The sequence below is a fragment of the Brachypodium distachyon genome, chromosome 1 (assembly GCF_000005505.3).
Source record: "Brachypodium distachyon strain Bd21 chromosome 1, Brachypodium_distachyon_v3.0, whole genome shotgun sequence".
NCBI lineage: Eukaryota > Viridiplantae > Streptophyta > Magnoliopsida > Poales > Poaceae > Brachypodium > Brachypodium distachyon.
In genome coordinates, this window is record NC_016131.3 from 43,182,132 (window position 1) to 43,208,468 (window position 26,337).

General features: G+C 45.8%; 3 protein-coding genes and 1 pseudogene across 3 annotated transcripts; 2 read left to right on the forward strand and 2 right to left on the reverse strand.

Moving 5' to 3' along the window:
- Positions 1 to 296: 296 nt before the first annotated feature.
- On the forward strand, positions 297 to 3,799 carry LOC100830478 (protein ALTERED XYLOGLUCAN 4-like). Its single transcript, XM_003560827.4, has 2 exons — positions 297 to 870; positions 2,383 to 3,799. Exons 1-2 carry the CDS (start codon positions 429 to 431, stop codon positions 3,492 to 3,494), a joined length of 1,554 nt encoding a protein of 517 aa, XP_003560875.1. The 5' UTR covers positions 297 to 428; the 3' UTR covers positions 3,495 to 3,799.
- A 145-nt stretch (positions 3,800 to 3,944) lies between these two features.
- Positions 3,945 to 7,125, reverse strand: LOC100830787 (probable galactinol--sucrose galactosyltransferase 4). The gene is made up of 3 exons (XM_024457963.1): positions 6,079 to 7,125; positions 4,959 to 5,814; positions 3,945 to 4,663 (listed from the first exon to the last, which is right to left on the reverse strand). Exons 1-3 carry the CDS (start codon positions 7,050 to 7,052, stop codon positions 4,085 to 4,087), a joined length of 2,409 nt encoding a protein of 802 aa, XP_024313731.1. The 5' UTR covers positions 7,053 to 7,125; the 3' UTR covers positions 3,945 to 4,084.
- A 6,204-nt stretch (positions 7,126 to 13,329) lies between these two features.
- LOC100831092 (protease Do-like 9) lies at positions 13,330 to 26,278 on the reverse strand (the record flags this gene model as incomplete). The annotated part of the gene is made up of 11 exons (XM_010229513.3): positions 13,330 to 13,715; positions 15,067 to 15,480; positions 15,561 to 15,665; positions 16,080 to 16,130; positions 16,257 to 16,358; positions 17,001 to 17,233; positions 17,927 to 18,118; positions 18,510 to 18,518; positions 20,571 to 20,742; positions 20,878 to 21,077; positions 26,020 to 26,278. Coding segments are annotated over 10 exons (1,422 nt in total), but the record flags the coding sequence as incomplete, so codon positions are not given.
- LOC112269782 lies at positions 21,097 to 25,138 on the forward strand (annotated as a pseudogene).
- Positions 26,279 to 26,337: the final 59 nt, after the last annotated feature.

The following is a 26,337-nucleotide window of genomic DNA, read 5'->3' on the forward strand; positions in this document are numbered from 1 at the left end:
CCTCCCACACATTTCGCTTGTACATCAACAGTCCGGAACGCTTTTTCGTCGAGTACACGTCAAGCTGGTGAGATTGCATTTCTCCCGTACACTCCAGCTCACTCAATGCCAAGGCTTATGCACTGAGAGCTCCCTACTTGAGAGGAAACAAAAGAACTCTAGCAAAAGTGCTAACTCAAAATTAACTAGCCTAGTATGCAGTTTGGTGAGCGACTAGCGTGACTATCCCCACCAACCAACCTCTCCTAGGAATTAGGCTTACCAGAAGACGGAGGCAGACCAGTGACCAAAAACATTTCTACGTCAGCTGACCAACTAAAGCCCATATAGCCAAATAAACACAAAGGTGCTAGGCAAGCAGCCAAGCACTCGCAAAATCCTTCAAAAACTGGCCAGCCTAGCCGCGAGGATTTCCGGACTAGCGTACCATGGCGCCATTTCCCGTCTCTCCTCCTTCCTCGGGCGGCGGTAAACAAGCTGGTGCAGTAATAGGCAGTCCAAGATCATCGCTGCAGAGGAGCAGCAGCGAGTGCAACGTGGTGGTGCAGAGGAACATCAAGTCCTCGCTGCTGCTCCTGCTGGCGATCTCCGCCGTCTTCGCCTTCTCCATCCTCTACTCGTCTCGTAACCTGACCGTGGCGACCATGGCCGGCGAAGCGGTGACGCAGGGACCCTTGCTCGCAGCCCTTGACATGGGCCGTATGGTGCATGACGACGAGGCCGTTGATGGGCCAGCCGGCCCAGACACGGACGTGAATGAACAGCGCGGCGGACCCGCAGATGACGTCTCCTTGCCGGCGGCGAACGACCCATCGGCTGCTGCAGTAGTAGCCCCTGCACCGAGCACAGCTGACCAAACAGCTGGTCTAAGTAAGTGCATTTCGTTGTACACTGCTGGAACGTGGAAGGCAAATTCTGCGCATTTAACTTCACAATGTTGAACTCCGGGTGCGCGAACGCAACCATCGGGGAGGAATATATTACTCTCTCCGTTTCTAAATACTTGTCGTGGTTTTAATGCAAATTTTACTAAAACCACGACAAGTATTTAGAAACGGAAGAAGTATATATCAACAAACAAACAAACAAACGGTCAAAAGAAAATAGTGGTCACGGTCATCAGGATGGGAAGCCAAAAGAAACGCATACCGAAACGGTGGGCGTGAGAGATACATATGCAATGTCGGACTGCCAAACACACATTTTAATGTATGGTTTTGCTATATCTAAGTCGTCAGATTTTAGTTAGAGATAAGTTGATTGCTCAGCTGTTAGATATGGTTTGCGCTTTAGGATTCGAACGAACAATGAAAACGAAAAGTAAATGGCATCTTGGTCTAGACACTAGGCGATTGGCACGATAGAAAACTGCCCAAAAATCAACACTAACGTGTCCATAAATTAATTAAAAACATAGCTTAAAAAGGGTAAAAACTCAAAATCATTTAAGGCTTGAGCTTGGCTAGGCCACGAAACACGACGAGTCGAGTGAGCGAGCGCGTCAAGTACATTATCGCTTATAAGATTGTGCACTCTTCTTCCCTCTTAGCAATGTGTGACTCTACATTGAGTCATTCAATTCCACCTGATATTATAGGCCCCTATGATATTTGAAGAATTAAATTCGTGGGTCAATGTTCACAAATCCTAACATGAAAAAGCGTAGAATACCCTTTTATTAAAAGCATTAAGCTCTAATATCATTGTTGATTTGCATCTAAAGTTTTCTAAGGGAGATGTGTCGAATCAAAAACTTCATGAAACACACAGGAGTTTGAAGAAATGATTTTATTACCGGGCCCGGGACCTACCCGTAACGAATCCACCGTGAATGGCTGCTCTGAGATTCGTGTAAAATAGGCTACATCAATGATTATTGTGCCGGTAGGAACAGAAACAGGTAAATAACCTTTTCCGGCTGAACGTATGGTTTAAACGGCGAAGAGAACTTGAGAAATATACAAGCCGGATGCAAGAGCACCCGGTCCAAGATCATAAGACGTGGTCTATCAGTTAGCAGCGAGAATGGGTTTGACTGCCACGTGATGTTGTTTTCCCCAATATTTTTCCACGATGCATGATGCTACGATGCAAAGTCAGTGACCAAAATGTGTATATTTCTAGGGAAAATCCGCGTCCCTATGGAGTCAAGACAAGTCAAGAACATTTGAATCGCAGAGATAGGCCAAACATATCCGCTTTGACCAATTGAGATATCAAATGTATATTCCAATAACTATTTCTAAACTTAATTGACAACCGAGGGACCAAAAAAATATGCATTCCTCTACGTTTATTCCGCGGCAGGAACGTACGGCACATGTGTTGTTGCGTTTGATAATCCTGATCATCTAAATCACGCACGTTTGGGCGTTGTCGTAGGTATGCAGCTTGAGGAGAAATGCGACATTTCCATGGGGAAATGGGTGAAGGAGCCGAAAGGTCCGGTGTACACCAATCTGACGTGCCCGATGCTGCCGGACTACAAGAACTGCCAGAAGTACGGCAAGGACACGGGCCACCTCTACTGGCGTTGGCAGCCCGACGGGTGCGACCTGCCGCGGTTCTCCCCGGCGCGGTTCCTCGACGTCGTCCGCGGGAAGCGGCTCGCCTTCATCGGCGACTCTCTGGCCCGCAACCAGATGGACTCCCTGCTCTGCCTCCTGTCGCAGGCCGAGACGCCAGCGGAAGTGTACTCGGACGCGCTGGACAAGTTCGGGACGTGGCATTTCCCGGCGCACAACTTCACGCTGACGGTGATGTGGACGGAGTTCTACGCGCACGCCGAGCCGGTCCTGGACTCGTCCGGGAAGCCGACGGCCTCGTTCCACATCCACCTGGACCGGCTCGGCGCCGACTGGACGAGCCGGCTGCGGGACCTGGACTACGCCGTCATCTCCGGCGGCAACTGGTTCTTCCGCGTCAACTACCTCTGGGAAGGGGGGCGGCTCGTGGGCTGCCTCAACTGCGGCGGCAAGGGGAACCTGACCCAATTCGGCGTCGCGGACGCCGTCCGCCGCGTCGTGAGAGCCGCCATCGAGGGCATCGCCAAGTGCAAGGACTGCAAGAGCGGCCTCGTGACGATCCTGCGGACTTACTCGCCGGACCACTTCGAGCACGGCTCGTGGTTCAGCGGCGGGTACTGCAACAGGACGCAGCCCCTGGAGGAGCGCGAGGTGAGCTTTGAGAGCGTCGGGTGGGAGCTGAGGAAGGTGCAGAGGGAGGAAGTGAGGCGGGCGATGAGGAAGGAGAACTTGGCGAGCGGGGCCGGGAAGAGGTACTTCGGGGTGATGGACGTGACCAAGGCGATGATGATGCGCGCCGACGGGCACCCTGATAGACACTATGACAAGCGGTGGGTGAGGAACGGCAGCGACTGCCTGCACTGGTGCCTGCCGGGGCCGGTGGACATGTGGAACGGCGTGCTGCTCCAGAGGCTCGCCGAGATCGATCCCGCACCGCTGCCGATCGATCGTGGTGAGGTGGTCAATTAGAGGAGCCTCACATGGTTTCGCGTCGCCGTGAGCCCGTGATCTTGTTTATACTCCCAAGTTCGAAATCTTACGTCTTGGAAGCTGTTTGGTTTTCACACTCCCCGGAAAAAGAAGAAAATATTAGTACTCACATGTTACAGTTGTTTAATTGACGCGTACGTGCATGCATCACCTGATCAAGGCACGTTGTGCCTGATCCTCTTTTTGTTCCACTATTTAGTTCCACCTTGTGTAACATGGTCAAGGCACGTTGTGTCTCCAAGCTCTAATCTCCAAGTATGTTTTTATTTTCAGTGTTTCTTGTATGTACTTCTCTACTTTGATTCTTTTCTATTCCTTCGATTTATGATAAATGTCTCAGATTTAGTACAATTTCGTAGTACGTGCTATTATGGATATGATGGAGTATTATGTTTGGTAATAAATACAGTAGTTCACCGAAGCTTTTTCTTCAAAACATAAAATTGTTACCCATCATTCTTTTATGTAAAACATTCACAATAACTCAAAGTTCCACACCAAATCAAATCAAGTACATATGTAATCATACTTAAAGAAATTGAAAGATACACATGCAATGTATAAACTACCTAGTAACAGAAGACTACATCAGAGACACCATCATTCTCCTTCTTCCAAGACACGCCAACCACTAGCTTCCCGCCATTTCCCAATTCAAATGTAGCCTCACAGCCGTCGACCAAAATCCTCTTTGGCCTCACATTTGAGTACGCGACCACCCTCCCTTCTCCTTTCACCTTCATCCTCACCTCCCCGCTGTCACCGTACTCCACATCGACGATGGTGCCGCCGCAGTTCATCATGTCCACTAGCCCGATCGGTGCGAACTTCTTCTCATCACTTCCAACGCCGGTGATCCTTGTGACTGGAGCAAACGTGAAGAGCTCAAATGATGATGGTTGGAGGGTGACGCGGATTGGGTCAGACTGTGGTGTCACTAGGAGAAGGTCTTCAGATTGGCTTCTGAAGACTGCATACTCTGTGGCATTGGCCATAGCAGAGGTGTCTTCCCTCTGGCCCCACTCGACGTCGGCTGGCCGGACCTCACCGGAGATCAGCTTGTAGCAATGCGGGTAGCCTCGGACACGGTGCTCGGCTGGGTCCCACCCTGCTCCCTGGCAGTTGAATGCCCCAATGACCCCTCCAAACTACAAAATAATACAATTTAAGAGTTCAGATACATGTCTGCTGCCACGTACCAAATTTAAAACTGAATCTTCCATGGCACAATTTGATGTGACGAGGGTTCTCATTTCAAGTTTCCAACGAATTCCTACTCATTTCAGTAGTTTCCTTAATATTTGCATTTATGTCAAAATATTTCAGTGACACATGAATTCGAGCTAAATGAAACTTTGGTCAAATTTCATCGATCCTTTTTGGTTGGATACTTGGATTTAAATCCGGATCTAAAACACTATTGTATTGTAAGGCGTAAGTTACCTTGTTGAGGTTCCAAATCTTGAGGGCGGTGTGCTGATCAAAGAGTGGGTTCTTGAAGAGGCAGTCTCTGGTGGGGAGCGCGTAGTGCAGGCACAGGGGCACGGTGCCGTCTTGGAATGCGAGCCTCCGGAGCAGCTTGAAATCATGGCCGCCGAGCGAGTCGCTGACGTAGACGGGGCCGCCGCAGATGGCCCGTGTGGCGGCGTGGAATGCGGCGCAGGCGTGGTCGGACATGAACATGTCCCAGTCCGGGCGCACGCACTGGCCCATCCACAGGCTGTTGTAGGCGCAGTTGACGGCGTGCGCGCCCTGCAGCCAGTAGACGCCCATGGGGTCGCCGTCCGGGTCGTCGAACCAGAAGTCGTCCCCCACGCGCGCCATGGCCACCTCCCGCGACGCGCCGAGGAAGAAGAAGTCGTTGCACTGCTGCATGCTGGCGATGATCCCGGACCCGCAGAAGTGGGCCGAGATGGACCCGGAGAGGGCCGCGTAGTAGGCCCTGGCGAGCGCGACGCGGCCGCCGTGGGCCGAGCAGACGTACTCCAGCGCGTGGGCCACGTCCACCTTGACGCCCGTGACCCCGGCCCCGGCCAGGTAGGAATGCGAGGCCTCGTAGAGACCCCCGGCCTGGCCGGGGGGCACGAGCCCGATGCCGCCTTCCACGATCCGGTCCACGGCCAGGTCGCTCATGGTGCCCGCCAGGGACGGCGAGAGGCGCGCCGGGACGACGCGCGCGTCCAGCCTTGTCGCGCCCGGACGCACCCCGCCCCAGGCGCCGCATAGCGCCTGCCACACGTACACGTCGTCAAGGTCCGGGAACCGCCGCTTCATGTCCTTGACGAACGCCTTTAGCCCCGTCGTCTCCCCGTCCCTGGGAGGAGTGCTCGAGCTGCTCATGTTCTTCACGAGAGCGTCTTCCCTCTTCGCGAGCAGCTGGTCGAGATTTCTCCGGAGCTGTTGGATCTTCTCGTCGAAGAGGGACACGTCGCTTTGCCCTGCCCCCGCAGCCAAAGCCCTCTTCCTGGCCTTGGTGGCGCCTTCCAGCTCGGCGGCCTTGCGCAGGACGGCCTTGGGCAAGCTCGCGTCGTAGAAGACCTCGGGCGGGCGGCGCAGCAGGTCTCCTTCCCTGTACCGGCGGAAGCGCTCGCACTCGTCGAAGCGGTAGAGGCGCGCCGTCATCTGGTCGCCGCCGAGGACGAGCCCTGGCGCGTCGCGGCCCGGCGGGTCCTCGTCGCGGTTCACGCTCTGCCAGCCGTCGTCGATGATGACGAACCGGGGCGGCACGCCGGCTTCGGCAAGCTCGGACACGCCACGCCAGACTCCCGCCGGGTCCACTGTCAGGTAGAAGGCGTCCCACGTGCACCACCCGAACCGCCGCGCCATGGCCGGCAGCGTCTTCTCCTCCGCCAGCATGAACGTGCCGAGGTGCACCCTGGCGGCGAGGAAGGCCTCGCGCATGACGGTGTAAGGGTCGTGGCCCGCGTGCACGTAGGCTATTCGGCGGAAATCGGCGGCTGTGACCGACGGAGACCCGCTCTCGGCGCAGAGGATTACGCCGCCGTCTTCCTTGTCGATGGAGGGGAAGATGGCGGAGCGGAAGTTGTTCTGGATGAGCGGGAGCAGGAGCACGCAGCCGCTGGGGCCGAGCTCGGGGGCGTCGAGGAGCACCCACTGGGTTTCCGGCTGCAGGTCCCGGCCGCGCTCCCCGGCCCACATCGTGCTCCACCACGTCTTGAACCGGAACACGCTCAGGAACCTCCGCGGGCCTCGGAGCCGGCCCAGGCGGCATGTCGCGCGGTCCGTGGGCTCCGGCGCCGTGAAGCCCAGGAACGCGCCCCGGTGGGCCGCCGCCGTGGCGCGCTTCACCAGCTGCTCCGGCGCCTCGGAGCTGGACTCGGACGACGACAGGTCGAGCTCGAAAGGGGAGAGCGTGACGTTCTCCGGCAGATCAGAGAGGAGGACGGCCGCCTTGCCGCCGTGGCCAACGGTGAGGTTGCCGTTCTGCAGGGAGAAGAAGGTGGACGGCGGCGTGTCGGCCATGGCTTCGGCGGCGATCTCAGCTTCCGTCGCCTTCGACTCGTTCGGCGGCGCCATTGATCGGTGATCGATGTTGCTATTTGCTACACGGTGGTGATGAGCGATGCGGACTGTTTGGGATAAAGGAGACTTATGAATTTCTTGGTGATATACAAAGGCTCTGCAGGAGGGAACAAAAACTCAAAAAGGGTGACGCTTCTAAAGAAGTGTGTAGAGCTGCTGTGAGCAAGCGGTGCAGGTGTACAACAGCTGATAAACACACGAAAAGAATTCAGGCTAGGGGAATTGACAAGACTGAACTGAAGAAGCTACTCGAAAAAAGAAAACAAGAAAAAATTGAACTAGGACTGAAAGTCTGTAGGAGCAAATGTCTATTTTGTGCGTTAGTCAGTGTGTCTGTGTGTGTTGATGACTGTTGCATTGCATGCGCTGGTCAGTCAGTTCATACAACAACTTGAGCTCTTTTTTTCGCGGGTAATAACAACAACAAAAAAACTTGAGCTGACGAGGAAATTAACGTGGAGAATGTATTTCAACAATGTACTGCCTATTCATTCTATTTAGCCAGCTATATTCTTTTTAGAAACACAATACAAACGCAGACGCTCGCAAACACGTGCCAGGAGGGAGCTATATTTCTGAAACTGTGTCCTAAATGTTTTAGTTTCAGATTATGCAATTTGCTCTTGTGTATGTCTTTTTTAATTGTGGAGGGATATCTTATGCTACCAGGAAGAAATTTTGTTTTTCCACATGAATTTAGGGACCCATGCCTAAATATCATTCGGGAGTAGCCAGTCGAATGCTCAATTCAGGCCAAGCACGAGTGTCTCAAAAACAAGACTATATCAAGCGTCTGAAGCAAGCTCTGGAAAGAAGAGTAGGCACAGGCCATCCACTAACTCAGAGAAGAACATTTGTTAAAAAAAAAAACTCAGAGAAGAACATGAGAGAATGCCCCTTGGAAGATTTTCCTTTTTTACCACTAACTGGTCTCCTCATTTTGTCCTTCAAAACTGGTAACCTTTTTCTATCTTTTTACAGTGGCGTACTCAACAATCCACATCCAACGTCTGAAAGACTCTTAGGGACGCTTAAGAACTCTCGGAGAAATGTACAGATTTTACATGACACCAATAGTAAATTCAGGAAGCTCCTAGTGTGCAATGGATGGCCCTACTCAGGTTAGAAGGCAGATCCTTCTACCTCATGAAAATACCCGACGTCGATGGCAGTCTAATACCATTACAACTTGACAGCCTTATATGATCAGGATATATGACTTCAAGGAAAAGAAGGTTTCGACGGTAAACATGAAAGATGTGTTTATATGCAATGAAGGGCTCCGAGGCAAAAATGTCGAGCAGTCTAAAATAAGTTCGACAGTTCGTACAGTGGGCATCAAAAAATTTGTGGTGAACATTATGTAACTTATATGTACCAAGTCACCATGGAGTTATTATGATCAATAGTTTGTCGGCTGCGCACTCTAGACTGTAGAACACATTCAAGATTCAAGAAGCTGTCTCCAGGCAGTTGCTTTTTATATATGGAAACAGTAGGGTTCCTACTGCATGTATTTATAATTATGGTGCAAAAGACACTTGGCTACTCCAAAAAGCAAGTAATTGGTGCATAAAGGTATTGTCGCTTGAGCAAACGGCTAGGCGTCTAAAGCTCATGTATCATCACACCGAAATGTGTTTATTGCTTGAAGCAGAGGCCGAGGAGCTTCCCCTTTTTCGAAAAAACACTCTTCACACCAAAATTGATTACGTGAATACGCGACTGCAAGATATGGAATTTTCTGATATTGACTCAATAAATGAAACGAGAGCAAAACTTTTTGATGCTATTCTACAAATTTCTCAACTGCTCGGAGCTGCGTTTCAATCTAACGACTCCAACTTGTGAAGATGTTATGTTTTTGTCACCTTCCCCTTTCTTTCATGCAGCCAGAGTGTCAGCTCACAGGATGCTCTTGCGCGCACAGAACTTCAGCAGCAGCTGCTACTGTCATTCCTAAAAGAGGGGTTCCTCGACAAAAAGTGTGGCAGATAGTATCGACCAAAGGATATAGTAGAATCAGCATGCTTTTGTTAGAACCCTAGAACCATCTAGGGTGTAGATCTAGACGGATAGATGAAGATTACTGTGATACAACATGGCATTGCTATGGGGATCCAGAGAGAGAGAGAGAATAGGGGATGGGTACCTTCGTCTTGGCTGGACGAGGACGCCGGCGCGGACGACATGGTCGACGGGGAGGGAGCAACGGCGACGGGGATCGACGACGGCGGGGAAGGCGGAGCTTCCCGTTACTCCTGCGCGGAACCCTAGATCGGTAGGGGTTGTTCGGTGGGGTGTGCGGCACAGCAACGAACCTTGTGTTCCGTGCCACCGGCCCCCACCTCTTTATATCGCGCAGTGTAACAGGGACCCGCCAACCATAATGGGTTGGGCGCCCCCGATCAGGGCACTGTGGATCTAAGGGCCCGGTGGGCCCACACGGGTGGAGATCACTCTAACATTCTCCCCCTTGATCTCAACTTTTCTTTTGACTGTATACTTTTTAGTTTACTCGTTTCACCACCGATTGGTACGTAGAGCATGTTTCATCGTCTCAGCTCAATTGCCGATAGAATCAGACAGCTACGACATACATTTCCATGTTGAAACAAATTCTGTTCTTTTCGGACCAATCTTTATCCAGGAATCATAGGTTTTCTCTTAAACCCAAGCTGGCTAAGTGTTCCTTGAACACACTGGGTGGTAGGCCTTTCGTAAGCGGATCCGCAAGCATATCCTTTGTCTTTATATGCTCGAGACTTATAGTGTGATCCTGGATTTTATCTTTCACAACATAATACTTTATCTCTATTGGTTTGGTAGCATTACTCGACTTGTTGTTGTGAGTATAAAACACTGCGGGCTGATTGTCGCAGTACATCTTTAGTGGTTTGTCGATACAATCCACTACTTTCAAGTCGGGTATAAATTTCTTTAACCATATCGCCTGCCCTGTGGCCTCATAACATGCTATAAATTCTGCATACATCGTGGATGATGCAACTATTGATTGTTTGGAGCTTCTGCACGAAATAGCTCCGCTTGCGAGAGTGTATACATATCCTGACGTGGATTTTCTATCATCTTTATCTCCCGCAAAATCTGCATCTGAATGCCCTTTTATCTCTAGGGAATCAGATCTTCTATATGTTAGCATGAGGCCTTTTATGCCTTGCGCGTAACGCAATGCTTTCTTTACCATTTTCCAGTGCTCTATGCCTGGATTTTCTTGATATCTACCGAGTACCCCGATGATAAAAGATAAGTCAGGGCGAGGCACACTTGTGCATACTGTAGGCTTCCAACGGCCGAAACATATGGAACCGCTTTCATTTGATCGATCTCATATTGACTTTTGGGACATTGAAATTTCCTGAAACTGTCGCCCTTGACTATAAGAGCAGGTGTGGCATTGCTCGCATGCATATTGTATTTTTTTAGAATTTTTTCTAAATATGTCTTTTGCGATAGTCCTAGCACCCCATTTTTCCTATCTCGGTGAATTTCTATGCCCAAGACATACGAAGCTTCACCAAGATCTTTCATATTAAAGTTTGAGGACAAAAAGTTCTTTGTTTCTAGTAGTAAACTGACATCACTGCTAGCAAGCAGGATATCATCCACATACAGAATTAGGAAAATATATTTCCCACTTTTAAACTTTGCATAAACGCAATTGTCCTCAACATTCTCTTTAAACCCAAATTTCTTAATGGTCTCATTAAACTTTAGATACCATTGTCTTGAGGCTTGCTTTAATCCATAAATGGATTTCTTTAGGCGGCATCCCATGTTTTCCTTGCCTTCCATGATAAAACCCTTGGGTTGTTTCATGTAGACCTTTTCTTCTAAATCCCCGTTGAGAAATGCCGTCTTTACATCCATCTGATGTAACTCTAAGTCAAAATGCGCCACTAGTGTCATTACTATTCTGAAGGAATCTTTGAATGAGACTGGTGAAAATGTCTCATTGTAATCTATTCATTCTCTTTGTGTAAATCCCTTTGCCACGGGTCGTGCTTTGTATTTTTCTATATTCCCTCTAGAGTCATATTTGGTTTTGTAGACCCATTTACAGCCTACCATTTTGGCTCCTTTAGGAATTTCCTCTAAGTCCCAAACTTCGTTGGAACTCATCGATCTCATCTCATCTTCCATGGCCTCCAACCACTTCGATGAGTGAGAACTACTCATGGCTTCTTCATATGAAATGGGATCATTCTCCATATGAACTCTTTCTGTATTATAAACTTTATAATCTTTTGGAATGACTGACATTTAACTCTTTGAGACCTTCTAGGGGCCTCATTTTCTGGCACGTTCTGTGTCTCTTCATGTGGCGCATGTTCGGGCTGCTGCAGCTCTCTTTCATGTGCAACAATGGGTTGAGTCGGCTCCTGAAGGACAAGTTCCGAACCGTCACTCATTGTGCCATGTGTGGAGTCGCATCAGGTGCCGGCAGCACAATCTCAGGGATTGTCGGTGCGGCAACAACAGGTAGTGAAAAGAATGGCTCTTGAGTCATCGGATTAGGTGCATGCACCATCTTCTCCTCAAGATCAACTTTCCGAGCTACCGTGCTCCCCCTCATCATTTCGTCCTCTAAGAAGACAGCGTGTCTCATTTCCACAAACTTTGTGTATCTGTCTGGACAGTAGAAACAAAAACCATTTGATCTTTCAGGGTAGCCAATGAAATGGCAACTTACTGTTTTGGTATCCAACTTTGCAATATTTGGGTACATTTTGGCCTCAGCTGGGCTCCCCCACACCCGCAGGTGTTGTAGAGAGGGTACTCTTCCTGTCCACAGCTCGTACGGTGTTTTGGGCACCAACTTGCTTGGCACTTTATTGAAAATGTGAATGGCGGTTTTTAATGCCTCCATCCACAATCCCAATGGTAATGTGGAATAACTCATCATAATGCGCACCATATCCATAAGGGTACGGTTACGCCTTTCAGCTACTCCATTTTGCTGAGTCTCGCCCGGCATTGAATACTGGGCAACTATTCCAGTCTCCTGTAGAAACCTTGCAAAGGGTCCAGGGACTTCGCCGTATGAGGTGTACCGACCGTAGTACTCCCCCCCACGGTCGGATCTTACTATCTTTATCCTTTTATCATGCTGATTTTCAACTTCAGTCTTGAATATTTTAAATTTATCCAATGCTTCTGACCTTTCTTTTATTGGATAAATATAATCATAACGAGAGCAGTCGTCTGTGAATGTTATGAACGAATCATAACCATCCACACTTTTCACAGGAAATGGTCCACAAATGTCAGTGTGAATAATTTTGAGTGTGCTGGTGCTACGTATTGCACCCTTTTTAATTTGTTTTACATACTTTCCTTTGATGCAATCTACGCATTGCTCTATTTCTGAGAACTCTAATAGAGGAAGAATTTCTGTTTTAACAAGTCTTTCTATTCTCCCCCTCGAAATATGGCCTAAACGACAGTCCCATAATTTCGATGATTCATTAGTCCTCTTTCTTTTCTTTTGTACTTTTTTCGACGCGGCAACATGTTCATTCACTTTACACACAGAATGTTCAAGGAGATGTCGCCGACAGCCTTTACGTCCGCTCGGACTCCATTTGGAACTTCAATGCATCTTTCGTTTCTTTGCGTAGTCCGCGTCGAACGGAATCCCTGTAAAGAATTTGCAACATGAACAATTGCACCAGAGTCAATTCACCAAGTAGATTTCGAAAACTGTGTATATAAGGATTCATTTACAAAGTAAATGGAGTTTATACCATTCTTTGACATGATTGACTTTAGCCATTCCGGGTAAAAATTTTTGTAATGCCCGGTCTTCTTGCAGTGGAGGCATGTGTCTTTGATGTGTCTTTGTTTATTGGAAGAATCCTTTGTTGTTGCTGATGTTGCATGGGAGCTTTACCATGTGGCTTTGAGGGAGAACTTTGATTGCCTTGAACGAAATTCTTTTTCTTATTATCCCTCACATAGTTCAGAAACCACCATGTGAGAATTTAATTCTATCCTCCTCTTGCACACACATGGTTATAGTTTTTTCAATATCCCACTTCTCAGGTTGGATATTGTAGTTGACAACACAAGTGTCAAACTCTTTTGGCAATGAAGTCATAACGAGATGAACAAGCATTGTAGGCTTAATCTCAAGATCAGCGTCCATGGGCTTCAACTTAGAAGCCATGTTGCTCATCCTAAGAATATGCTCTCTTATGCCGTGTCCCCCTCCTGTGTACTTTTCTGTGACCAGCTGCTGGGTAGCATATGTCTTTGAAGAACCAGTAAACTGGCTCTTTATCTTTTCAAGATACCCCCCTACAGAAGCACACTCTGCAATTGAGCCCACAATAGCGTGCTCAATTGTGTTCTTTATGAAAGCCATACACTTTTTATTAGCGGCGAGCCACTTTCTGTTCTCGAGGGTGTATGACATCTCCAATGGAGCATACTCCCTCTTCTTTTTCTCCCAAGCATCATCATCATCTTTTGCATCCCTAACTGGCTCTGTAGGCTTCGGCGACTGTGGAGTGTCAACCACCCAGTCCACCTCGGCACAAACAAAAGCCAGGTCCACTTTCTTTCTCCACTCAATGTAGTTGTCACCCCTGAGGGTTGGTACGTCCTTGAGACATCCCATCAAGTAGTACCCTCCTGAAACCACAATGACGTGAGAAGATAAAAAACAATTGCATGCATTAATCGACCGTTGGTCAAAATTAATTCATACAACTGTTTGTGCAATTTAATCTATATCATCGTTGGCAAAAAATAGAATTAAATGCACAATTTAACCATTAATCATGATCATGCTATTAACGACGTTGGTCAAGAAAAAATAACAAGGTCAAAATTAACATAATAAACACCTTTAATCACATTCTTTTGATTTAAACAATACTTTTAAACTATTTGCAGCGGAAACTTTGAACAAACAATTATAACTTTATACTTTTCAGAAGCATCATTTTGCACTTTACTATTTTCTAAAACAAACATCTCGTTGGTTCAGTTTGAATAGGACAAAAAATAGACCAAAATGTGCAAAAACTGATCGTATACTGTAAAATAAATGCTTCTGTAAAAAAAAAAAAGACTTTCGGCGCTCAGATGGTTCTCTCTCTCTATTCTCTATTTTTCTGTAAAAAATAGACCCACGCGGCCCACGGCCTGCACTCTGGCCCGAGGCCATCTCGGCTCGCGCGGCCCGCTTACACACGCTCCCGGCCCAACAGCCTGCCATGGCTCCAGGGTCGCCCACAGCCGTCCGATCGAATCAGACGGCAGGGAGTGTTTCTCGGTGAGGTGATAACCTCCTCCCTCAGCCGAAACCCTAGCCACAGCCAAACCCTAACCACTTTTTTGCACTTTTCTCTTCTGTTCACAGGCGGCGGCGGCGGCGGGAGCTCTTTGCTCGGTCGGCCCGCGCGCCCGCCCGCCGGCGAACGTCGGCGCGCCGCGCCGCCCGCCCATCTCCTCCCCCCCGCGCGCCCCGTCTCTTTCTTTCTTCTGTCATGGCGGAGAACTCTCGGCCGGAGCCGTCCGCCGGCGACAGGAAGCACCGAGCCTCCCTCTGTTTGTGCCTTGCGGCGCCCCCCTGACCCCCTTGCCGGCGCGCGCGTGCACCCGACGGTGCACGCGTCGCCGTCAAGAGGCTCAGCGGCGGTGCCCTTTGCCGGCGTCTTTGCGACGGACGGTGAACTTTTCTCCGGAGGCGGCGGCCATGGAGACAGGAGGCCGACGGCGTCCTTTCTTTCGGGTAAGGTAGGTTAGGGTTTCTTTTGATTTTTCATTTGCTTTCTTTTTCTCTTTTGCTTTTCTACTGTCTTTTTCTTCTTTCTTTTTCTATCCCAATCTACAACTCTTAACGAAAGCTCTGATACCAATGTTGGAACCCTAGAACCATCTAGGGTGTATATCTAGACGGATAGATGAAGATTACTGTGATACAACATGGCATTGCTTGGGGATCCAGAGAGAGAGAGAGAGAATAGGGGATGGGTACCTTCGCCTTGGCTGGACGAGGACGCCGGCGCGGACGACATGGTCGACGGGGAGGGAGCGACGGCGACGGGGAAGGCGGAGCTTCCCGTTACTCCTGCGCGTAACCCTAGATCGGTAGGGGTTGTTCGGTGGGGTGTGCGGCACAGCGACGAACCTTGTGTTCCGTGCCGCCAGCCCCCACCTCTTTATATCGCGCAGTGTAACAGGGGCCCGCCAACCATAGTGGGTTGGGCGCCCCCAATCAGGGCGCCGTGGATCTAAGGGCCCGGTGGGCCGTTGGGCCCACACGGGTGGAGATCACTCTAACAGCTTTTACTCAGACCTTCCAGTCATCCGACATCACGGAAGGTATACAGTGCGTTGCTAAAATGTCCTGAGTAGCAGCCTTTGCAGTTTTTGTCTCCAGAACAACAACCTGCCAGATCGTCCAACAGTTACTTTCCCGACTGCTTAACATGCACCAGAATCGAACAAAGAGATGGGAAGTTTCACTACCTGGTCGTAATCCATGTCAAACTTCAAGAGCTCCTCTTTGCAGTCTTCCACCATGGTAGCTAACTGCTTCAAATTATTTACAGGCTTGCCATTGAACGCAAGAACCTGCAGTGAGAAAATATAGGGACGATAGAATGAAAAAAGGGAAAATTATTCTCACTCCGATAACACATAAAACTAAGGATGTCCTAAGAATTTCCACTAAATTTAGAATGCGAGGTGATATGTGAATTCTGAAATATACCCATTCATCCTTACAGGTGAGAATGAATGTCATTCCTTGGTGCGTGCTACTTTGACTGCTAACTTCTTGTTATACTACGAAAATATAGTGTGAAAGCAGTTCTCACAGCAAACATATTTACACCATTTCCTCATGTCCAATCTTAATTCTTACAATTTTGGTATGGAGGAAGTGGTATTCCTGTGGGGTACAGACACACAAGCTTTGGCTCTGGAACTGTATATGCAGACAAAACACTTTTTAAAGTTGAAACGGACAAAATCATCAATCAGTACCTGAGTATTGACAAGTTCTTCATAACCGATATTGATATCTGCCACAAGTACCTAAAAGAACATCAAATTAGTACGAAACGGTAATTTTACAAGTTCTCAAAACTTAATGTATCGGCTGTGCCAGAGAAAAGAAAAGCTTTCATAACCAATTAACAAAAAGACTTAAGAAGTGCTGACCTGTGACACCACCACCAGCTGCTCATCAGGTGATTGCGCCATTGCATGCAAATGCTTGTCCAACAACTTGACAGGGGCATCAAATTCGTAGTCTTTTCCATACTGATGATTAAGCATTCTAGTTAGCTTTACCATAAAATTACTACCTTAACCATTTTTAAGTGAAATTAAGGAACTGCAGAAATTCAGGGATAAAATACTTCAAAATGGGACTCAAGCACCATCAGTTACAGGTGACAGGAAAAAGATAATAGCAGCAAGCATTAAATTCAAAATCTAGTGCTTCCAGGTTGCCATGTCAACACCTAAACAACTTGGAACAAACAAGTCAATTCACACAACAAACATGTCATTGAAGTGACCATATTGGGTGCCAAAATATTCCATGTAATCATGTCCACCATAACATGACAAGCATAAATGGCAAACACTACATTAGAAAATAGATTGATGACCAATCAGTTTTCACTTTTCAGAGCTCATCAAATGTACAGACTAAGCAGAGATACATAATTGATAATTTCTCTCTATATAAAAAGAATGAAATAGTGTCATAGTTACTTTCAAAGAATTAAGAATATGTCATACAAATCATTACTTGAGTAACAGGGCCCATGATAGTGACTACCGACTACTTTTCACAATAAAGTTTTCTCAAAGTGCTAGTAAGAACTACAACCAAACAAGAATGCATTTATTATTGTTTTTCCTAGGACTAGAGGGCAGGGGAAGAAGATAGCATACCTCGGCTCGAAGAAATGGAACAGATACAACCATAAAAACAAAGCCAGCAACAATGTAATATGATGGTGGCCTGCCCTTTATATGAGCTGGAATGAGTTTTTTGTGGATTGCTAGCTTTATTTTAAACTCGTGAATTTTTGAACTGCGGAGAACTTTGACATGTGCCTTCTCGCCAGTATACTTCTGTGAAACTAGGTAGCTGAACCCAATGCGCTCCCCATGCCTGAAAGGAACTGGATGGCCAAGAAAAAGAAAAGGAAAAATAAGCAAGACCGCGTCGTAGAAAGATTTTCCTTAACTGATAGGCTGGATTTTACCTGGGAAATATGAAACAGTTATTTCAACCTGGCCATATTTAGTTCACGATATTCTTGTTACAGCTTAGAAATACCTTCATAGGTTATTTCAACAGGCTCATTTACTTACAACAACAGTAACAGTCAAGCACTGGGTACGTGTTTTGAGTATTTACAGTAGACACAAAACAGAAATTTTGACTACCTTAATCAGGTTTCATTGACTGGTAACTCCCTAAGTCATGTTTTCACATTGACTGGTAGCTCCCTAAGTCATGTTTTCAGTAACTACATTTAGACAAATTGACTGGAGAATTAACAGATGGCTAATAGTATTTGCGTCGAGTAGATTTTCAACATAAAACAAGCGCATCTCAAAGCTTTGCGCCACATAATGTGCGTAGAAGCAATTGTGTTATTTCTGATCAACTAAGAGATATCCATTCACATACCCCAGTTCATACTTACTATTTCAATGCAATGAGCATAACATAAAGCAGATGAAATGTGTCTTGTGCCATGAAGTGATCCAGAATGGGTGGGTAAATACAGGAAGTCCGGAATAATCAGGAAACTTCTATTGCAAATGAGTGGAAATAACATCGACAGCTGTGTGAAGCTATGACAAACCTGTGCCGTCATTGGCAATGTCTATGCCATCAAAGCTAAGAATAATATCAGAAGGCTGCATGCATCCAGATTCAGGAGCAGTTGGCTCAATCCTTCTGATACGAACACCCTTTTGGTCAGTTTTCATTCCCATAGCCTTCCGAAGATCAGGATTTTCCATTTTTTGCCATTCTATCCCAAGTATAGGGAAACCTGGAAGAAGAATGCAGTAGAGCATGAGTAGTTGCATGTGAAACTCAGCAGATTGTATAGATGTCAAAACAGTGGATACTCGATTAGTGATTATAATCAGGAGATCAAAGATGTCAAAAGATAGTAAGGGTGATAAGAAAATAGTCCAACAAAATTGTGAAGGATACATTATTTCTATTATTCAATGAATTTAAAATATCTTAAAGTTAAGCTAAAAGTACAAGTAAATAAGTAATGCAGGTACAATGTGCACCTGGAATACATGTAAAGACATACTGTGCATAAGAAATATTTCCAAGGTGAATGCAAAAAATATCAAGCAATAACAAGAGGCTGTTTGGTACTTTGGTTTCATGCCCATGAGAGCCAAAATTCCCCTCCTAACTTCGACCAGATTTCTCTACCATTTAATATGACGCGGAAATGTAAATTTTCGCAAGTTCCTTCATCTTTGGCTCTTGAGTTCATTCTTGAAGCCAAACCTGGCTAAAAATGGGAAGCTATTTGACCACCCAGATTTGGTGACGGCATAACACCAAGTTTAGCTTGGTTTATAAGTATCCCTCAGGCTGTCGGACACGCAGCAAATAAGCCCAAGCACGTGTAGTTGATAATAATTTTATCAATGGCAAATTTGGTTTTTGCACTAACCAGACCCTTTACGTTTTGCCACTAAAATTTTGCCTCTTCAGTTTTTGCTACTCTTCCGTTAAACTTATTTTGTTTTTCCTATTGACATCAGACAAACCAAAATGGCATGCCAAGAGTGGAACAAAAAAATTGGTCCATGACTCTGCGGCGGAGCTACTATAGTACTAGTGTCAGTGTGCCACTGGTGTCAAGTGGCGCCGATGGATTTCTGTTAACTGAAGCAGAATAGTGTATACTTTCAATAGAATTAAGTATTCCCTCCGTTCCATTATTCTTGTCTCAAATTTTCCCCAAAATGGATGTATCTATTCCTAAAAAGCGTCTAGATACATGTAATATTTCGACAAAAAATATGGAACGGAGGGAGTACTTATGAGTTATGACTAGATTCAGCTCATATTGACATCGGCGGTGTTTTCTCTTGGATCTGTCCCTGCTGTGACTTTGACCAAACCTCCTCAGTGCAGTGCGCATGAGAAAATCCAACAATTTAGGAAGTTCAAAATTGGTGAAAATTTATTTAGAAATTATCGAAACATTGCAATTTATTCTTTTGCAAGAATTGAAATATATGCAATAAAAATCTTTATATAATAGGGGTTAATCAACGAATTCCAAATATATTCAAGCTCAACTTTGAAATTGGTGAAGTCCAATTCATCTTCCTTGCCTTTTTCTGTAAAATTCAAAATCATTCAGAATCTTTGAGAAGTTTAAATTTCAAACTCCTCTAGAAACACCATCTTCCTGGCCACGTCTGCTAGGGCATCTAGGTCATTCTGCCACTAGTACCAATGTTGGACAAACCTCTCAGAACAATATGATTGACATCAATGGAAAACTGAAAAAAAAAACGAGAACGGGCCTATCGGAACAATTGCAAAAACGCAGGCAAAATTTCAGTGGCAAAAGGAAGAAGAGAGTCTGCTTAGTGGCAAAAAAATAAATCCCCTTCTATGGATGCATTGTTTGCATTAGGAGGCACAAATAGAGATGAACATTTGTAAAATAAAGGTGAACATTCGACAGTGTTAACATAATGAACATTTGTCAGTGTTACATAATGATGAAGTTAAAATTCTAATTCCCACACTTCAACAATTTAAAACCTGCAGTGCTAACGTATCAATTGTGCAGCGATTTCAAAGTTTGGTCATACCTCCAAAATGTGGTGTTTCATAAAAAAAACGGTTTTGTTCCTCTGGAATTTGTGGCAACAGCGCCTGCATGTCTCATGAGGAATTTATCTCTTTACAATCAGTATGGATAATAAGCACACCAGTCTTTTGCAATCGTCAACTGCCTTTGCATTCTGATATGTTAGGATAATTAGTCCCTAAGTACATAAAAATATAATGTACATCTCTACACAAGCTGTTCGCACACAAACAGTCATCTTCTTCATTCATGTGTCATCACTCATCATACTACAGCCTTAAGCATGGCTCACAAGATAAAAAAAAATTTCGAAAAGGAGGAATGCCCCCAGCCTCTGCATCGATCGATGCACACAGCCATAGGGACTTGTGCGATATGTTGGTTTATTTGGAATTGCAGAAATGATTTGGTTTTTCATAACAAGAGAGTGGCTAACTTCTTACATGTCGTCCTTCGGGCGTCCCATTGGCTCCGTATGTGATCCCTACTGCTTCGGACGGAGGCTCAGGGATGTATGGTTTCTGGGTGCAACCGTTTGGAGATGGTCGCACGGGAGTTGTTCAGCCGGTTTGGATGGAGCACAGGTCTTAGGCTGGAAGGATTTTGATGTTTTCCTTTCACTCTATGTAATTTTCCTGTGTACTCTCAGAATTCTCATAGTCTTGAATAAAGTGATTAATAACTGGGGTGGGAATGACGTAGCCTATGTTCTCTGCGTCTTCATGTTTAAGAGATTGAAAAGCTATACCAACACATTTGCCCTTATCATTAAAAGCAGGGCCCCCAGAGTTTCCCGAATTTATAGCTGCATCTATCTGTTTGTAAGTAACAGCAAGGTTTCAGATATTTGTAAATAGGTTAACCATAATTCTATGGATAAACAAACTATGTGTGCGGTGTGCAGAAATATAAACACACCTATAACCTGCAAAGATCTTAGAAAAATATACCTGTAATCCAAGAAGTTCTGTAGAACCATGAACATATGAAAGTATTTCTATCCTAGATACAACACCACTTGTCACAGAAATTGTATCTCCTCCAATAGGGTAACCCACAACAGTGACAGCATCCTGAAGTGCTGGCAGTGATCCAAACTCTAAGGGCAAAACACCTTTCCAGAATTCATCATCATCGACAGTTAACATTGCTGAAATGGAAAATTGGAAAGGTCGGTTGTCATTGTCACATCATGTAACGAAGTTCACTACTTAAACCCATTAAACAATAACATAGCAGGTCAGACAAAGCTATAATTTGAAAATGATTGATTGAATCACTGAAACTTAGATCAGCCTACCGCGCTGCCCTCAACTACTCCTTCCAACATATGCACCCTGTGTCCCCAGTTTTGTTATATTATATGCCTAGTCATGATAGTATTCCCAATAATTTGCATAGCCACACAGCTTATAAGAAAGAAGAACAAAAGGGACACTTTTCACAACAGTCCTTGGATGCTAAAGCTAGCACTACCTTCTGGGATTGCATTGCTTGAGTGCAACACCATGGCAGTGCAATTTAGGTGCAAAAAGAAAGTAGTGAATTAAAATGTTAATCACAAAATTTTATGGTGTTACTTTAGCTATTTTCCTAAATTCATACATCTTCTTAACATGTTAATACTATCACAAAGCTTTCTATATAAGTTTTGCGTGCAGCACTAAGCTTAATCTAGATTGACTCCTGTTAGGGCCTCCACAGTGTGTGCCAAATTGGGGTGCCAAATTCCCAATTTGGTTTTTGGCACCGCTTGTGCCCATTGTGGAGGGGGTGCCAAAAGTTGGAAAATGGGAACCGGTGCTTCTATATGCACCGGTGCCAAGTTTGGAGAAACAATAAAATAACATCTTCTACTAACTGCCATTTTAGATTTCAACTGCCACCAACAACCTTAAGTGCTATTTCACAACTAACACCATCCAACTACCACCAGAACATCATTCATCGTGAAACATACACAGGTAAAAAATAAAAGTAATAATCTGACTGTTGTTTGCTCAGCTTTATATACGCACACAAACAACCAACAAAACAAAATACACATCCGGGCCTCTCTCCAAAGATGGATCACTCATCCTCCATGAGCTACACACACATGCTGAATTCCTCAATCCCATCTTCAGATCCACAAAATGCAAGCCTCCAGCACCCCCAAAACAATGAGCCATCCCCTTTTTTTAACTATCCACCTCCCAATCTACAACAATATCACCCACACAATGCTTACCAGTTTTCAGCTCAACCAAGTCGTCCTCAGTTCATACCAGCACCATCAAGCTACCAGGTTGTGCCTTACCAAGGCCATACCACTCAATACTTACAAGGAGGGTATGGAGGGTATGGAGGCAACAGCCCGGCGTCTCCCGTTGGATCCATGGCCTTCTTTGGAGTTGCTGGAGGCAGTGGGTCCCGAGACGAAGATAATAGTCCAGTTGGGGGGTCAAGTACTCCACATTCCACTGCACATCGAGTAGAAGACCCTGCTAACAATGAAGAAGGAAGTGAGAGCAGTCCAGATGAGCAAGTAAAAAGAGGCAAGGGCAAGAATTGGAGTAAGAAGGGGATGAATTGCTAGTAAGTGCATGGCTGAACAACTCCAATGATCCAATTGATGGCAGCTCAAAAAAGTCCGATCACTTCTGGAAACAAATAGCAAAAGAGTACAACATGTATGCACCTCAAGACCAGCAAAAGTCAGCTGCACAATGCAAAATCCACTGGACCAAGAACACATCGAAGGTCTCAAAGTTCAATGCTTGCTATAATGAATTGAAGAGCACATATGCCAGTGGACAATCCGAAGATCAGTTAATGGAGAAAGTTCATGAGAAGTACAAGGTGGTTGCCAAAACGAAGAGACCCTTTCCATTGGAGCACTGGTGGAAAATGGTGAAGAAACAACCCAAATGGAGAAGGTTGTATACCCTAGAGGAAATGAATAAAAGGAATAAGTTGGATGCAGCTGGTGCATACAGTTCTTCAAATCAAGAAACTGAGGCAGAGGAAGAAACCAAACGACCCCAAGGGCAGAAGGCAGCAAAAGCACAGCGAAAAGGCAAGTCAAAGTGCTCCACAGGAACATTGTCAAATGAAAATGTCGAACAGTTTAACAATCTTCAAATAAGGAAATCAATTACTGCTGAAAAGATAGCAACAGCTACACTACTCTATGCAGAGAACGAGAAAGAAAGAATTGAAGCAGAGAAGGAGAAGACAAAGGTTGCGAAGCTTGACAAATACTTTAATCTAATTGAGAAGAGTACTTCAAATTTCACTAATGATGAGAAGCTAAGACATGAACGATTAGTGGAGTACTTAGCAAAGGAGCTTGGACTGGACTAATTAGTTGAAATGTACTTCTCAATTAAATGTGTCTTTGTTATGTACTCCATTTCTATATTAGTGCCGTCAAAAAAATTCTTAGCTCTACCTTGTACTGCTTCTCAGTTCATTATGTATTTGTTATTTAGTAGCTATCTAATTTATATGTACTCCATTTCTATATTAGTACTGCCAAAAATTTATTTGCTCTACCTTGCACTACTTCTGAATTCATTGTGTATTTGTTATTCAGTAGCTATGCAATTAATATGTACTCAGAGCCAAACAAGCTGGCCAGTAAAGTCAAAACTAGCCGTTGGAAACCAGCCACTATAAATGGAGGCTGAAGCTTGCTATGCTCAGTCATACCCACACAACAGACTCACTCCATATTTGCCCACAAAAGAAGATGTCCACAGACTCAGACCCTGAGCAAGACCATGTAGAACCTCCAATTAGTTTTGCTACCATCAATGATTTCTATTGGGACTTCGTCAATGATCCAGTTGAGGCTCAGATTGAAGAACAAATTCGAGCTCAGATTGCAATGCAGCAGTCTAATCAACATAGAAGGTACCATCGAAGGCACATTGATAGAAATCATGAAGCTTCTGAAATCCAATTGAGGGCTGACTACTTCTCGGAGAATCCTGTGTACACTAGTAAGCAGTTTCGACGAAGGTATCGTATGAGGCGTCATCTATTTCTACATATTGTTGACACTCTTAGTGATTGGTCTCCCTATTTTCGTCAAAGGAGCGATGCATTTGGCAAGGCTGGATTTTCTCCCTTGCTCAAATGCACCGCTGCTATCCGTATGTTGGCATATGGTACACCTGCTGATGCTATTGATGAAAATCTGCGAATAGCTGAAAGCACAGTCCTAGAGTGCTTGAGTATTTTTTGCAAGGGTGTGATGCAAAATTTTGGTGCAGAATACCTAAGGAGGCCCAATAATGAAGACATACAACGGTTACTTCACATAGGGAGGGCCCGTGGCTTTCCTGTAATGTTGGGAAGTCTTGACTGCATGCATTGGGAATGGAAAAATTGCCCAGTTGCATGGCAAGGGTAGTTCACTCGTGGTGATCAAGGAACGTCCACCGTCATGCTTGAAGCTGTTGCCTCACATGACCTATGGATATGGCATGCATTTTTCGGTGTTGCTGGATCAAATAATGATATCAATGTGTTGAACCAATCAACTTTGTTTACTGAAGTAGTACAAGGCAGAGCTCCAGAGGTTCAATTTATGGTGAATGGTAATGAGTACACCTGGGTTACTACTTAGCAGATGGTATTTATCTGGAGTGGGCAGCATTTGTGAAAACAATCCTCCTGCCTCAAAGTGACAAGCACAAATTATTTGCACAGCACCAAGAATCAGCAAGGAAAGATGTAGAGCGTGCTTTCGGTGTTTTGCAAGCTCGTTTTGCCATTATACATAACCCAGGACGTATGTGGCAAGAGGATACGCTTGCCGAAATCATGTACACTTGCATTATATTGCACAACATGATTGTCCAAGATGAGAGAGACTCCTACGAGGTTCGTCATGATTTTGACTATGAAAAGGGTAAATATCATGTACCATTGGAAGGATTTACAGAAGGGCCACCACATGGATTTAATATGGTACTTGATGCGGACGCCGCTATTCGGGATCGACCAACACATCACCGTCTCAAGGCTGACTTGGTAGAGAATATTTGGCAACAATTTGGAGACCATGAAGCTTAAAATTTATAATAAATCTTTCATTTCTCTTATGTATGCTTTCAATCTCCACTCCTGTAGCAAGTAATTTTTAATAAAGTTCTACCCTTAATTCTCTATGTACTGTTTATTTATCTTTTGTACTAGTTATTTCAAATAAAGTTGTACCCTCTCCCCAGATTAGTATTTGTTAGTTCTCGCATGCAAGCTGAGAGAATAAGTATGATGTACCCTTAATTCTGGCATCCAAGAATAAGATGTACACTTGATAAGGTATGCACAAACCATAGAACGACACAAACTGAGCATCTATTCCCGTGCTTCTCGGTGCTCACAAAATTCATGCCCACAAGTACTAATTAATCAGCGTAATCAATCAATCGGTATCAAGAAGCAAACCTGATGCATGCGACGCGTCCCAGAGCACTCCGCAAGAAGACAGTACGTGAGCAGCACCTTCTGGCTGTAGATCTATGTGGTGGCTCCTGCGGCCGCATGGGACTGCCGTCGCCGAGCAGCCACTGGATCCGTCGCCTGAGCCACCGATGGATCTGGATCCGCCGCCTGAGACACCGATGGATCTGCCGTGATTTCATCGGGGCGCCGCTGGATCCGCTCACCACAACGCGGCTCGGGTCGCTCGCGGCCGCGTAGCCGCCGCTGAGCCAGTGCTCGAGTCGCCCGCGAAGAGAAGGGGAATTTCCCTGAACTCGCGCGAAGAGAAGAGGATATTTTAGCTGAACTCGCGCGAAGCATCGGGAGTTATGGTATTTTAGTTGGCACCGGCTCCCGCTCAAAAATTTGGTTTGGAGCCGCTGCGTTGTGGAGCGCAGAGAATTTAACACCGATGCCAAAAGATGCCTACGTGGTGAATTTGGCTTTTGGCACATTGTGGAAGTTCTTAGCAAACAAAACTATTACTGTAGTAGATTAGCTAAAGGAAGAGCCAAGTCTAACCTAATTCCACAAACATTGGCATTCAATTGGATAGGTTTTGTCAAATTGACAATACTTAATCACAGGCCAAATCAGACAAAAAAGGTGATGCATACCAATGTCGCACTCGTTGCCTATGGCAAGAACGGTGGCGAGGTACTTGGTGTCTGAACCTCGCTTCTTGAGTGTGACTTGGGTGTAGTGCTCCACGGAGTGGGCATTGGTGAGCACCCTGCGCCCCCCAATGATAAAACTGCTGCTGTTGGAGTTATATTGCCGCTTGCGCTGCCAAGGCATCGAGAAGTTGGGCTCGGTGTGCACGCAGAAAACCTTTACCACGGCATCCATGGACGGCATTACTTTTGCCACCTGCTCCTAGGCCTGGTAATGGTGCGGATCAAGATGGTTGTAACGGTGCGGGTATTCAAACAGGT